Raw genomic sequence first — 16,538 nt, 5'->3', positions numbered from 1 at the left:
AGCACAGAGGACATAAAGATAAATGGATTCTGTGATTCTCGCGAGGAGCATGGAGGAGCTGAGTTGTCTGATGGGTAAGATATAAAGAACAAGTGCACAATACGGGCTTAAACTGAACCGTGACCCGTCAAAATAGCCCGGTCAAAACAGCCCCGTCAAAAAAGCCCCGTCAAAATAGTCCGAACGCAAAATAGCCTCGACAAAATAGCCCGCAAACAAAATAGCCCCGACAAAATAGATCACACACAAAATAGCCCCGGTCAAAACAGCCCCGGCTAAAATAGCCCCGGCTAAAACAGCCTCTTATAAACAATTACATAATTATTTATACAAGGTGTCCAAAAACTTTTTTTTTAATTTAAATTATTTGACAAAAAGGAAGAATGTATTTAATTTATTTAATTTAAAATGCATTTTACTGTTGCCCGAAAACAGAAAAAAATGTTTATATCATAAATTAACATTGATTTTCGCTAACTTAAATGTTCAAACTTCCAAGAGGTAGGAAAGACAGGACTCGAGTTCTCTGAAAAGACAATTTTTATTTAATGTGGTTAAGATAAACATCTGAATAAAGGATAATTACCATTTCCGAAAAAATGTATTTTTAAGTAATTATTTCATGATGACTTCTGAAGGGAGCTTTTTTTCGGGGCTATTTTTTCGGACCTATTTTGTCGGGGCTATTTTGTCGGCGGGCTATTATTCCGCGGCTATTTTGTCTGCAGGCTATTTTGTCGGAGCTATTTTGTGTGAGGGATATTATGTCGGGGCTATTTTGTCGGAGCTTTTTTGACGGGGCTATTTTGACGGGGTACCAAACTGAACATCACAAAAACCAAATGGATGCTAGTAAGCCAAACCCAACAACGAGCAAGACAACTGATATTAGAACATTCAAAGAATTGAACACGTAGATTCGTAAACTTACTTGAAAACAACAGTTAATTCAATTTGGGATCAAGCAAAGGATATACATACCTATACTCCATCTAATTTACTTACCGTTGCACGTCATCCGCGTCATAGCCCGTGACGTCACATGATACCAACACGAAATATTTAGGCGGTAGGTGTGTTCTTTTTTAGAATCACTTTGCCGAGTAGACTGGTATTACAGCCACTAGACATATTTTTTATTTATATACGCGTAGAAATAATATTTAAAGATTTCTATTAATGTCAAGTTAAAGAAATACACAATAATATGTTTCATTTAATTTGTATAAATGGATTATAAAGCGTTTTTATGAAACACATTTGTTCGGAATACACTGTAACTATAATCGAACGCAGGTGATATTTTGGCATAAATTCTTCTGCATAAAATATTTCTGAGCTGGAAGTTGAAAATGTTAAATGAATTATTTCTAATTGAAGCGCTTATTGTATAAAGGGTATAAGTCCACAATACTTAGTTTTGAGAAAAACGAAAAAAACTATTTAGTTTAGAAACTTGATGATCTATCAAATTTTGTTCTACAGATGAAATGTAGAAGGAGACTAGTAGAGTGACATGTGATGTGATACAGCAAACTTGGCTTTGAAAACGATTAAGGTCAAAAAGTCATTTTTAAAGGCTTTACTTGATTCCTTTATACAATTAATGAATAAAAGTCGAAATAGTGCTGCTTCTCTACAGTTAAATTATTAATTTATTTATAAAATAAAGGTTTATTATTACAAACAAGACCTAAATTACATCGTAAGACTAACCAACGTAACCTAACCGAAGTAATAAAGTAAACGACAAAGTTCCACAAAAGATGGTGGCGCCACAAGAATTATTGTATAAAGGTAATCAGTCCCGGACTAGTTCCCTTTATACGCTAAACAAAAATTTTATCGTGCGATATTCCGCGTACGGTGAGAGATACAAATTTCCTTTATAGACTCATCGACACGTCGACGTTAGTTTAACAAAATGTATATCTCACTTTAATTTCGTAAGGAAGTGGACTTATTCCCTTCATACAATAAGCGATTCAATTGTATCTGAATTTTTTGTTAAGACGTGTTCGCATAAACATGCTATTTTCTGGTCAGCTTATTTTAGTTCTGTTTCTCATACTATGCCTGCTATGCTGCATTTTTGTAATCTAATTTTGTTTCTTCTTTATAGATGTATGGCCGGTATAGCCGGCAACTAGGAGAATATGCAAAGTTTGAGGCACTAAAAGCACAAGAGAAACGACGAATAAAAGAAGAAAAAGCACGAAAACGAGAGCTTAGGGGATATCAAGGTATGTTTTAATATGTAGTACTTTTGCTTAATATAGTTATATTATAAGGTTCTTAATAATAATGACTGTAGTCTCATTTATTAGTAATTTATATTTCATTTATATTCCTGTCTCTTTTACTAATTAAGCCTTTTTTCCATGAATATTTCCATTTCGGTATCCTGAAAGCGAATTTTTTTTCGACATTTTATTACAAAAAGTTTACGTATCAATTACACCTCGTCACATACTCATACTCATCTAACGATTTTTATTTTATAGATCTTAACAATATCTCCATCTTAATTTATATGAAGAATGTCATTCAGCTTGTCTTACATAATGTACTCTTCCAAAAGCTTTTTCAAAATATAAATTTTGCTTAGTAGATATACATAGACATAACTGTGTAAGTAGGTACATTCAAAACTTGCGTGTGACAAAAGAAATATTTTTTGGGCGAAAATGGGCAATATTTGAGCCATATGTATCACCGAATCCGGATTGGATCTATTCAGTACTTCTATAGAAAGGAGCCTGTATGAAACTACAGGGTAATTTAGGACAAAAACCCCTAAGACCGATAAGTCTGATGTCATGCCACGTGACTCTAAAAATAAAACTATTTGATAGGCACATTAGGGATGGTATTCTTTTTCTCATGATCATCTTTCAGTGCGTCACAGTTTTTCGATTTCTTTCTAACGCATTCAATTGTATGTGACAGAAAAAAAGGCACGTCAGTGATTACAGACATTTATTCTAGTTATTCTAGTTGTCGATAGATAGCGCCATAATAAAAAAAATATTTTTTTTAATTAGATAATAATATTACAAAAAGTATCTGTAAAATTTATAAGACTATACAAATCAAAGAAAATACCATTTTATAAATGCAAGAAACACATTTGATTTGTTTTTAGGGCAAATTGCAAATAAAATGTGACAACTGTCAGATTTAACTAAAATGTCATGTTAGAATAAATGTCATAAATGTGTATTATCACGGACTTACCCTTTTTCCTATCATTTGTTACGCACTGAAAAATGCTCATGAAAAGGACAATACATTGGTTTACAGTCCGGTACATCAGGGACTGTATACATACAGAACAGAATGCTCTATGGAAACTAAAACGTAATGCTGGGCTATTTGTCAATATAAAGGAAGCATTCGGCAAAATCATACAAAACGAACTGAAGCCCTTTGCTGAAGAGATAGATCATTAGTGACTACCAGTGCGGATTTCGGCCAAATCGATATGCTAGTGACCACATATGCATGCTGAAGCGTGTTAGAAAAGAGTGACGAATACAATATCGACATAAACAACTGTCTATTTAATTGATTTCAAACAAAACTTTGATACTATAAATAGGAGGAAACTATATGAAAACCTTATGCTTAAGAATATACCCAAAAAAGACTGAGAACTTTGAGATCAATAAGGGCGTAAGATAAGGAGACATCCTCTCAACTCTATTGTTTAACCTGTTACTACATACCGCAATATGCAAAGTTCTTGAGAAAACGACGGAAAATGTAGGATGGAGGATAAAATCAGAAATAAATCATATACATGTTTACGTCAAAAGTAAGCCGAAATATAATAGAAATTTCTTCCAAACAGGTCTCCACAGCTTTGAAAATTTAGGAGAGTGTATGTTCTTAGCATAACTAGTGCTTGAAAGTAATTATGTAAGTGCAAAAATAAACAGAATATGAATGTGAATGAACAGAATAAGCAAAGGAAACAGGACCTATTACACAGAGAAAAAACTGCTAGCTCCTAAAATACTAAGGCAGAATTCGAAGGTGTAATTAGACACTATGAATATGAATGTAAATGAACAGGATAAGCAAAGGAAACAGGACCTATTACGCAGGGAAAATTTGCTAGCTCCTAAAATACTAAGACAGAATTCGAAGGTGTAATTATTCTTCTTCTTCTTATGCAATCCACTAATGGATGTTCGCGATCACGTTTGACCATTTTTCTCTATCCCTTGCAGTATGTATTAGGTCTCCTATGTTTTTTAGTCCTGTCCATTGTTTGACATTACGGAGCCATGACATTTTCTTCCTGCCCACTCCCCTTCTTCCTTCGATCTTTCCTTCAATTACGGTTTGCAGAAACTGATATCTTTCATTTCTAATTATGTGTCCCAGGTATGCCGTTTTTCTCTGTTTAATTGTGCACATCAGTTGTCGTTCTGTACCAATTCTTCTCAGGATTTCTTCATTTGTTATTCTTGCGGTCCAGGGAACTTTAAGGATTAGTCGATAGATCCACATCTCAAATGCCTCTAGCTTATTCATTGTGTGTGTAATTATACACAACATTAATAAGACCCATTGTAACTTATGTTTGTAAAACTTTTGGGTCTGTCATGAAATACCAAATACAAACAATATTACTCCCTAGAAGAGGCCCAAATCCACAAAGGGTTCGACGTTCGACTCGAAAAAATAGGCGAAATAAACTGCAGGCGGACAGTCTGCATGCTGATAATCTGTATGATAAACGATACTGGGGGATACAGTGTCATTACAGGTACTCAGAGGCTGTTCACAGGGGGAGCCTTATCTCCTGCTTAACGGAATCTGATCATGGATGGGTTAATAGCTAGACTCCATAGACTCCAAACACCGTATGTTGGGCTATGCAGTTGACCTGGTGTTATTAGCCCACGGCAAATTTAAGGTAACAGAATGCAACAGAGTGTTGTTGCAGAATGGACCTAACTGTAGGGTTTAGAATAGGGTTGGGAATTTAAAGGGATTAGGCCCACTAAACCTGAATGGTATAATCTAACTCTGGTGAGTACCTTAGGGTAATAAAAAGGTAAAAAATGGCCTTGTGGTAATATTAGAGTCGGAGCTTACTTTGAATTCGCAAATATATCTAATAACCAAGAGAGCGGTGACTACTTCAATGGTAGCTAGATACACTCTGTCTACCATTAATTACTAGTGTTACTATTAGATATTGCCCCTCATATGGGTTCCTTATATAGAGGTAGGTCGAATACAAAACCAGGCACGAAGATAAGGCTCTTAAACTTAATCTATCATTATCAATTGGCCCATATTTGTCCACTGCTGAACGTAGACCTCCCGTAAAATTATACACCTATCTCTATCTTGAGCTTCCTGCATCCAATGTGTGGTGATGCGTTTTATATCGTCCGTCCATCTAGTCGGTGGTCGTCCTCTGCTTCGATATGCCTCTTTTATTCGGCATTCCAGAATCTTTCTGGTCCACCTATCATCCGTCAATCTGGCCATCTGTCCGGCCTAATTAGACTTAATCTATAAAAAATCTATAAAATCTGTATTAATAAAATTGTTATAAATCAGTATGGTCGTTTTAATTTTATTTTTCCCGTAGGAAAACTAGTCAAATTTATTGCATTCTTATGGAGGCACACATTCGCGAGGTTGGGAGAAGACTGGGTGTTCTTGGCCCTTTTGGGTGTTATTATGGCTTTTTTGAGTTTCATAATGGATAGAGGTGTAGCAATGTGTAATAGCGGTAAGTAAACATGCACATGTTTAAAATATACAGTACGTAAATCGTTCAGCTGAACATAGGAAATATACATTGAGATAATTGTGGCAACTGCGCTCTCTCGATAGTTAGCATTAAGCGGCATTAACCTAAAAATGGACAATGGACCGTGATAGTGTGACGTCAAAACGTCAAAAGTTTTCCAAACACGTTGTGTCTAGGTATACGCTAACGTGTACGCAAATAAAAAAGTTAGGTAGAATTAAACGTCATAACAAATATGTTTCTATCAAACAAACACTAAACATATCAAAATAGCGTGTATCAAAATATACAGTCACTGCCCACGCTAAATAGTCACTAGCTTGATGAAGTTTAACTTTTTTATTTGCGTACATTTTAGCGTGTACCTAGACACAACGTGTTTGGAAACCTATTTTTGACGTTTTGACGTCACGACTATCACGGTCCATTCATTTCGGCTGACACAAATAAACGTAAAAGCATGACATTATAGTAGCTAAATATTTTCGCTGTGTCTTAGGTACACGCTAACGTGTACGCAAATAAAAAAGTTACGTACTCGCTTAAACGTCATCACGTCAGTGACGTCATTATTTAGCGTGTACTATGACTGGGTTTTTGGTACACGCTAATTTGAGCCGCGTGTATGCTGTGGTATTGTATCTGTAAGTAAGTATCGCGAGTGTCAGAGTGTGGTTAGAATTTGTCTAATAGCGTTATGTTTACACTTTAATATTGATTAGTAAAGAGTTTCCTTATTTTTTACTTGTTTATGTTTTTTTTTAATTAACTATGGAGTGTGGGCAATTATTTAGTTCTTTTAATGAGTTTAGCAACATTCTAAAACAGTATGAAAAAGATAAGAGACAAAAATTCGTGATTAAGGGTAGCAGAAGTAATAAGATAAAATATACGGGGCGATTGATTAGTGTGATAAAGCTCAGTAGATCCGCTATAGTAATAGATAGCAATAAAAGTTAGATACAAAAATGTTAGCAAACTTTGAGCTTCATATTACAAAATTACTAAAATTAGTTAGAATGTTACAGGGCGTTCGATAATATAGTGGCCGACCAAACTTATGTTTTTTAAATGGAACACCCTATATTTTATTTTATGTTCGAAATCTTCTTAACTTCCATATCACAAAAATATAAAGGTTTATTATGTTATACAGGGTATTTACAAAGTTATAACCAATTTTCTATGAAAATCGTAATAAGTTTAACTCCCTGTATAAATAAAAGTAAACACCACAGCAAAAATAAACACCAATATAAACTGGTATAACTAACTTACGTATAAAAGTTATTTTAGCAGTATTTTGTATATATCATGTTAACTAATATTTATTTTACTAACCTGAATATATACTTTTGTATACATATTGTTTTATTACAATTAAGTTTGAAACGTCTGAATAGTTTTGCTTCCTTTCCCCTTCCCTTAATAAAAATATTTTCTATCAAACAAACAACAAACACTAAACATATCAAAATAGCGTGTACCGAAATATAAAGTCACTACGCACGCTAAATAATGACGTCACTGGCTTGATGAAATTTAATTCGCGTGTACCTAACTTTTTTATTTGCGTACACGTTAACGTGTACCTAGACACAGCGAAATATTTTTGGCCTAAGGGAATGGGAAAACTGTTTAATTTTAAAATTAGTTTTTATACAAAAAAATCTTAAAAATTAAAGTAAAATTATACAAGGCTGTCCATAAATAAAGCAAAATTATTTTGCAGCCTTGCTTCCAAACTCACTCATTCTATTCGTTCTAACACGTCTATGCTATGGCACCAGAAACTCGTACTCGAACAGAAGCTTCAACTAACACAGGTTAGCGCAGTTGCCATAATTATCTCAATATATGTTCTCTATGTCCAGCTGAACGATTTACGTACTCTATTATGTAAAATACATAATACATATAGATATAGTACGTCTAGAATATATGACAGATTTTCTTTTTTCAATGTGGTGTCGTGTCACAAACAAATATTACAATGACATAGCTGACAAAGATACGTACAATGGATTAGTTATATAAAAATATTGTAAAGTGCCAGTCTTTATGAGACTAATGGGAATCGATAAATATGTGGTTTATAACGAGTTAAGACTATGCAAAATTGCAAATGTTATGTTTATATGGGATCAGCCATAGTTAAGTTATAATGACAATTACATATTTTACCTAAAATATGTCTTGCAATGTCTTGCAGTTTCTCCAACGTAGAAATTGTTGCATTCGCAGGGTATTTTACAGATGCAGTTTTTTTATCTCTCCTGTGTGTTGTTCGGTTTGGTTTTGGACAGGATGGATCTGTGAGTGTAGGTTGTTTTAAATGTTGTTGTTATGTTGTACTTATAAAAATTAAAAAATATAGGGAATAAGTACAAAGTACATCAGTTACAGTGTTCTCTTTTCTGTTTCGTTTAAATTAGTCCTAAACCATCCCTTACGATAAACCATAATATTGGTTGTTTGCTGTATTTGCAGTTGTAATTGCATTCGTAATCAAATCCTACTAATTGCCTACTATCAGCGTGAATTCAATTTACATTTCGTTATGTATACAAATGCTATCATTAAAAATCCAAATTAAATTATATTTTTACTTTACTTTTGCCATCTATTACATTTAGTGTTTATTTTTCAGTTTTAATTGAAATAATACAATGTAAATAGAAAAATAAAATGTTGAATATGTTGCATGAGTGAGCTGCATTTCAAATTTTAGAAAATGAAATAAATGAATACCTAGATAATAATAAATTTCGTAGTGAAGCGAAACAAGAGCTTGTTTAATTTATTTACTCTTTTTGGTGTACGTAGGAAACCTTCTCGTTGAAGCTTTTAGCACGCTGAGCAGATGGAATTTGATTTGCAAATTGTAGAAATCCCTCATTTTCCTGTAGCCTGAGGTCTCACCACAGAAGGTTCCCATTGTTTTCAATCTGATGGGGTGTAAAATAATATTTTAAATGTTATTTAATATACTATTAGATTGAAAACTAGTATTTTTAAATAAATTCAAATTATTATTCGATATACCATAAAAATTAGCGGACTTAATAATCCTAGTTAAAATTAACACAATTTACATTTCCATTGTTTATCAAAGGTCAAGTAAGGGCAACAAACTAGACGCAAAAAAGACAAGTTTAAAGGAAATGGGAAGTAAACACAAACTGATAATTTTATTCAGTGACTATTTACGCTAAATATTGTTTTGTAAGGGTTTAAACCATAACTGATTGTAGAGTTTGTCAAACCTAATAACAAGTTTGAAAATTTTACAATCGCAATAACTCTACATGGCGATTGTACGATTTTCAAACTTGTTCCTAGGTTTGGCAAACTGTATGTCGTTTCTTATCACCACTTGAATCATTCGGTCGCTCTACTGTCGATTATATTTTGAGCGGTGGATTTACAAGGAATTGTTTGGAGCTGTTAGGTCTTTGAACGCTGCAGCATGTTTAAGTTCTCTCTGAAGCCTTGCCTCAATAAAAATGGTACGTGAAAGAACTTGATCTGCGCAGCTTCTCCTTGCTCGGAAGCCTGCCTGTTCGATCAGCCTTATTTCAAAGAGTTTTTGGTTGATTCTATTGCGGATGAGTCGTTCTAATAACTAAAACGTTGCCGATAATAGAACTATTGGTCTGTAATTTTTGAAGGTATTCATTAGGGTTGCAAGGTTTTAATATGCCAGTGTGGTAGCATGAGCGTCCGCAGGATCAAAACTAGGGGGGGGGGGCAGATTTGAGAAATAAAAAATTGGGTAGGTAAGCAATAATAAATATAGACGTAAATTGAGAGTCTTCATTGAGAGGGGAGAGGGTTTCACTCAGAAAAGTTTTGAAAATAATGTTTTTGGAGCCAAAATTATAACTCAATGACTTCATACAAAAATGAAGCAAACTAAATATAATTTAAATATTTAAAAACTTTTCTAATGCTTTTTACAAAAACGCGATGCAAATTTAACAAGTTTATTTCCTCCTGGATAAGCCTTCGATTTGTGAAGCAAGATAAATTGTCTGTTCCTAAACACTACTATTTCAACAACAATTTATGCGGATCAATTGTAAATTCTTGTAAAACTTTCTCTACAAACTCTTTCTTTTTTGGTAATATTTGTTTTCGATGAATGCTCATTAGAGCTAACCCATTAAGGCAACGGTGCTCAAACGGTCGATCGCGATCGACCGGTCGATCGCCAAAGTTTTTGAAGTCGATCGCGATTCACGGAAAAAATACATGGAAAAGGTGGAGACTGCGCTAACTTGTGGATAATATGAAGAGCTATGCACTTCATGAAGTGCATTAACATCCATGTAAAATTAAGATGAAAAACATCTTTAACTACAACATACAACTCTCTGTAGTTACAACCTTTTATCATATAGAAATGTGAAATAAAGTTTTTTATTTTCAAATTTTTTTTTTACTAATAGCAGTCGATCGCTGGACGCTTGCAGTTTATGTGGTAAATCCCATGCAATGTAAGTCTAAACACCACTGCATTAAGGCGATCTTCGACCATGGTACTCCGTAACCATGTTTTTATTCTTCGAAGACTGCTAAACGACCTCCCAACTGTACACGTAGTGCAAGGCAATGTTACGAGAATTTCCAGCAATTTTTTTTGTTAACGGATAAAAAGTAGTGGACGCTCGAACCAGTTCAAAAATTTTAAGGGTGTTGAAGCTGTCTATAACTCATTATTAAGGCGTTTTTTTATTCCAATGTGCTGCCCATACTTCTAGCTCTGCATTTATTCCATCTATTTCATAGTCGTTTAAGGATTGTCTCAGTTGTTCTAATCTAAGGCAATTTAAATAAATTTTTGAAAAATGCTTGGGATGCAGAAGACTCAGAGCGAAGGCTGGCGTATTTTCTTCGGAAAACCGTGTCTCTAAAGAAGATATGAAAGAATCGTGGATCGCCTCCAGTATTCACTAGGCGTATCAGCTGGTTGATTGCTTCTATGCGGTTGCTTGTTTACAGTTCTAGGTTTAGTTAATTCAAAGCCGCATTCTTCGGCTATCTTATTGGCTTCATGCAATAAAGTGTTTGTTGCATTCTCTGCGTTCTGTCTGTGTTTGTTAAAAATATCCATGATTAGACGAATATGTTCCGCTACCTTTAAAACATTAGTTTGCGCAGATTGTATGCGGTTGACTATAGGCTCTAGCTATTCAGAATATTTTCAATCAAAATGAAAGCGACGATAAATCCTGACTTGCATGCCGCAGAATGCAACTGATAAGATGTTTTTCTAGTGATCAAATTTCCTTCAACGGATAGGGTTTGCAAGGCCTGTAGAATTTCAATGAAATTTTTTCGAAAACCCCTAATTACCTTGTATTTCTCGGACCACCGTGTTTCGCAGATGCTAGGGATATTTGCTATCATATTCCTTCTTAATACTGATTCACGGAAGAAATTGGTTATATCTTTAATAGTGGCAATAGTATTTCGCACTTCATTTAAACGATTCAAATCGTTCACAACTAAATTTAATCTGTGTGACGCACAGTGAAAAAAAAAGATTCGAATAGAAAGAAAATAAGGATTCAGGGGTGTTGCTGTTGCTTTCAGATTAAAAAAATATTAGGTAAATAAAATAATGGCAGATTTCAACTTTTCATTAAGGTTTTGTTAAGTTTATGTGGTTTTTTCGTCCCAGCTAGAATGTAGAAACAGAGTGGTTGCATTCAAAATCAAGATTAAGTTACAACTTTGTATTTTTCTATATTGCTTATTCACCAATTTTACACTTGCCTCGTCCTCTCTAGGGGGGAGCCGGTGGCCCCTCCTACCCCTCCCTGTGGACGCCCATGTGTGGTAGTCATAGTCTGTCTTTTTGGTATTAAGATTAAGAATTTCTATGGTTTCAAGTTTTGGGTCCAGTTCATATTTGTTGCATATGCTAAGTTAGTATGTTAGCATATTGTATTACTAGATTATATGTCATGTAAATAAGGTTGTATTTCTTCAAAAGATGTCACTGTAGTGGGTTTTTTCTCATTTTTCCAGTATTTGTTACCATCAGTACTGTGTGCTTTTAATTCTATGACTTCTGCTATAATGGGGTTGCTTTTTATGCTTAGACATTATAATATAAATGTTTTAGTCAGCCGTTCTCTTCTATGTTTTAGGGGTATTTCTCCTGCTTCTGAAAATAGAGCTTGGACTGAAGTTGATTTCATACATCATGCATCATTATGCTCCTGTAATGCATTTTGTCCAGTTTTTAGATATGCACTTATGACATATGGAAAATATTTGGCAACAATAGTTCAGGTGACTCAGAACAAGTGCTTTATGTAGTTATTTTCAGGTCACAGCCCCACGATGTTCCCCATAATGCACGCATTAAATTGAGAAATTGGCCTATTTTAACTTCTATGTTATGGTTGATGTGTGCATTCCATTTTAAATTATTTTGTAAAACCATACCCAAGTATCTGATTTTTTCCTACCCACTTTATCTTGATTTTGTCTACCCACTGTATGTTTTGCGTCCTGTAGCTGATATTATTCACACCATCAATGCAAGACTATCACAACTCAAAAATTACCAATTTTTGTTTTTTATGAATCTGTAATGGTAATGGGTAGTCTAACATAATGAAAGAGTATTATAACTCAAAATTTAATATAAGAAATTATTAAACAATATTAATGTTAAGTTATAATACTCTTGCATTATGTTAGAATACCCATTACCATTACAGATTCACAAAAAACAAAAAATGGTAATTTTTGGGTTGTGATAGTCTTGCATTGATGGTACGTATGAACCTTGTATTTGGTATTACCCTTTGTAAATAGTATTGCTTGAGTTTTATTTATAGATATATCAAGATTATGTTATTTAAACCAGTCCTCAAGTGTAATAAGAGTTGGTGGTTAGTTTTGGAAATCAGTCGCCTCAGCTCTAAGTGAATTATTTCTGTGAAGAGATTAAAACTTGAAAAGCTCCAAACATTCGCAAAGAAAATTTTCTGCCAAAAATCCAAATACAGTAGAGCGTCGATAATCCTAACCCTAGTAATCCTAACGATCGCTAATCCGAACACAAAAAAAATTATAAAATTAAAAAATATGATCGCCGACCGAATTTTTGGATTTAATATGACAATATGGGCAAAATATTACCGCGGATTTTTGTTTTGTTTATGCAGAAATACATACAATATATTTGTTTATTATGCAGGTGTTTTATTGGTTTCACCCCTATTCAGCGGTCCCCATAAGCGCGGTCCCCGATTGAGCGGTCTCAATACAGCGGTCCCCGTTTCAGCGGTACCCCGATTCAGCGGTGCCCGATTCAGCGGTCCCCATAAACGCGGTCCCCAATAGAGCGGTCTCAATAAGAAAATAATATGACAATGATAAGTAATTAGTTTTATTGTAGGATATTATTTTAACCTATTCTTGTTTGAAAATATACAGGTAATATCTAAGTATCTGGTATATACCCCAGTTAATAGGGAAAAAATCATCGATTTCACGTAAAAATGTTACAGGGTTTTCAAAGTTTTAAACGGTAGATGAGGGATAACTGATGATAATTCCGTGAAGACGTACAGCTGATTTTGCTTTTTTTTAAACAATTGTAAAGAATGAAAAAAGCAGTTTTTTGACTATAAAACGTTTCTTGTACATTTTAGAGAAAAATGTTTCAAATAAATGTAGATCTTAAAAAGTTCTTTAATTTGGTGGTAAGCATATTGTAATATATAAACAATTGACAGAGATAATTGCCAAAAACCCTCATTTTTGCAGTAAATTATAAATATTAATAACTTTATTTTTTGCACAATGACGTAAAATTTAATGACTGTAAATTATGTCAATTAATGAGTTATTTAAGTGTGCTAAATTTCAACCAGATCGACCAAATAGTTTATAAGTTATTCAATTTGTTTATCCCAGAGAGCAATTGTTTATACAACTGTTCTTGCCCTAGAGTGACTCTGTGAGATATTTAGCAGATCGCAGTCGATTATTTGAGACTTTAATTTTAAGACGTATTAAAAAATTTTTAACATTTTATTGAAATTGTTATTAAAAAACTGTTTGAAAAAGACTTGACTTTTTAGCTTATAAACAATTAGAATAACTTAGATATTTTTTATGTTCCGTGCTTGTATGTAGGCTCAATGAAAATCTGATGAAAAAATGCATATAAAAAAAGAAAAAATAATTTTATATGACAAACAGAAATCAAGTTAGCATTTATTTTTTAATAAATCATATTTCCGTTGTTCATACAAACTAAGAGCTGAAAATTGAACAGATTGTATATGAGAATCTACATTTTATGATCCAGTTTATGAACTGCCTATGCAGTGAAATAATAAAAAGTTGTGACCCTTTAAAATGATGGAAAATCCTGGAAAAATCAATTGATTACATTTTTTTTAATTATTGAATTTTACAATTATTTCGTAAGAATTCTGTAAATTTTATTAAATAAAGTATATTATTAAGATAAATATATAATAAAAAATACACACTAAAAAAGAAAAAAATAGTTTTATATGACCAGTAGAGATCAAGTTAACATTTGTTGTTTAATAAATCATATTTTAATTGTTTACAAATATTAATAGGTGAAAATTGAAAAGATTTTATATAAGAATCTACATTTTATAATCCAATTTATGGATTGTATATGCAGTGAAAAAATAATAAAAAGTAAGGACCCTTTAAAATAATGGAAAATCCCTGAAGAGTAAATTGATTACATTTATTATAAAAGTTATTGAATTTTACAATTATTATTATTTTGTAAGTCACTTACACACGTAAAAACATGTGTAGTTCATATGCTGTCAAAGTCAAAGGTGACCTGACAATTTATTTTCGGTATGGTGTGGACTAACTGGACTAATCAATAATTGTGTTCGCATATGGAAACCGTGAAATAAAGTTAACGCTGTGGCATTTTTTTAATGCCTTTTTACATTTTGTCACTCGAACTATAAACAGCCGTTTTAAGTGCAACAAACCGGTGTAATATTAGGAACTTTAAAAATGGGGCGTAGAAAAAGCTCTTTTTGAGTAGTGGTTGTAAAAAAATGGATTTTACTCACTGTTTTTTTTTGGTGCGGAAAATGTGATTTTCCGCATGCTAGTAGAAAAAATATTTTTTTTACTTCTAACAAATTGATTTGATAAACCCGCTCTCCCTCTTTCGATAGGTACCCGCAGAATCATCCTAAGTAAATTGGTTTATGTAGAATAATGTTATAAAGATTTAGCCTCTAGGATAAACTTTTACAATTTTACAAAAACTATTCCATGAATTAATCTAAAAAAATTTTTGCAAATTATTTACTATATTACCCTGCTTTGTATGCAATTGCAAAGCTATATATAGGGTGATTTTGGGACAATTTATTGTTTATTTTATAAAATTCATTTTTTATTGTTAAAACTACTGTCCCCAAGAGGGTCCTGTTTTTACTCATTTTCCTGAACGATGCCTCTCAAACGGCATGCTGCAGAACCAAACGCCGCTGAAACCGGTCGGTGGAATCGAGAACCGCCGAAACGGGGACTGCTGAAATGGGTACCGCTGAACCGGGGACTGCTGAAAAGGGTCGGTGGAATCGAGAACCGCTGAAACGGGGACTGTTAAAATGGGGTCTTACCGTTCTATTTCTTGTAACTAAAACTTATGTACATGTACTATGTTTATGAGCTTTGTATGTAATTTGAACATATGTTCGATAATCCGAACATTTTGATAATCCGAACTACCCCTGTACCAATTAGTTCGGATTATCGACGCTCTACTGTAATGACAAATGCATATTAGACCTGGATCCCTCGTACCAAAAAAAGTTGATTAATAGCAAGCTGAAAATTTGTTAATAGCTTAACGGTGTCTAGTCGGACAAACTTTGATGCATGGGAACACTGGAACAGGGGAAGTTTTAATTGTGGAACAGGTTAAAAATTTGGAACGTCACACTACGAAAACGTTCCATGTATTTTGTCGGACAGAACTTCCAATTATTGATTTGTTACCATTTCATTAAACTCACATGCAAAAATTAGACAGGTGTTTATCACCAACTGGACATTTTAATGAGTGGATCACGAAGAATATGTCAAATGACAGGAATCATGTTGGTTAGTAATAGCAGTCTGGTTTTTGCATGAGAGTTTAAGGAAAGGGTAACAAATCAATTGGATGTTCTGTCCGACAAAATGCATGGGGCGCTTTCGTAATCTGACGTTCCAAATTTTTAACCTGTTCCACAATTAAAACTTCCCCTGCTCCAGTGTTCCCGTACATCAAAGTTTGCCCGACTCGACAGCGTTAAGCTATTAACAAATTTTCAGCATGCTATTAATCAACTTTTTTTGTTACGCGGAATCCAGGCCTATTTATGATATCGAGGCGCATCTTTTAAAATGTGTTAAAAACACGTTAAATTAATCGTTGTTAACAAAATAGGGCTAATATGAAAAAATAATGCAAATGAAAATATAGTCCATTAAATAATAGTTGCAGTTATGTACAGTTTTAGAATTTTATCACAAACAAGGTTTTAACAAACTTAAGGTGTTAAAACTATTTTTGATTTATGGACATAATAGCTGTAAATTACCTTAGATTATGTTAGCTGTAGTCAAAAGCATAACTACCTACTTAAAAATGTCAACGTTGTTTATGTACATATAATCGTGAAATATATTATATCCAAACAATTCTAAATTGCATAATATTATATCGTTT

General features: G+C 33.4%; 1 protein-coding gene across 3 annotated transcripts in view; it reads left to right on the top strand.

The window, feature by feature from the left end:
* LOC114326014 (chloride channel protein 2) overlaps positions 1-16,538 on the top strand; it is a 251,418-nt gene that overhangs the window by 174,799 nt on the left and 60,081 nt on the right. For all 3 annotated transcript variants that reach the window (XM_050647860.1, XM_050647862.1, XM_050647861.1), the window contains exons 3-4: positions 2,123-2,243; positions 5,615-5,758. In XM_050647860.1, the coding sequence (XP_050503817.1) occupies positions 2,123-2,243; positions 5,615-5,758 (265 nt within the window). The remainder of the gene's footprint in view (positions 1-2,122; positions 2,244-5,614; positions 5,759-16,538) is intronic.

This window comes from Diabrotica virgifera, chromosome 3 (assembly GCF_917563875.1).
Source record: "Diabrotica virgifera virgifera chromosome 3, PGI_DIABVI_V3a".
In the NCBI taxonomy this organism is placed as follows: Eukaryota; Metazoa; Arthropoda; class Insecta; order Coleoptera; family Chrysomelidae; genus Diabrotica; species Diabrotica virgifera.
This window is presented reverse-complemented; position numbering and strand designations above follow the sequence as displayed.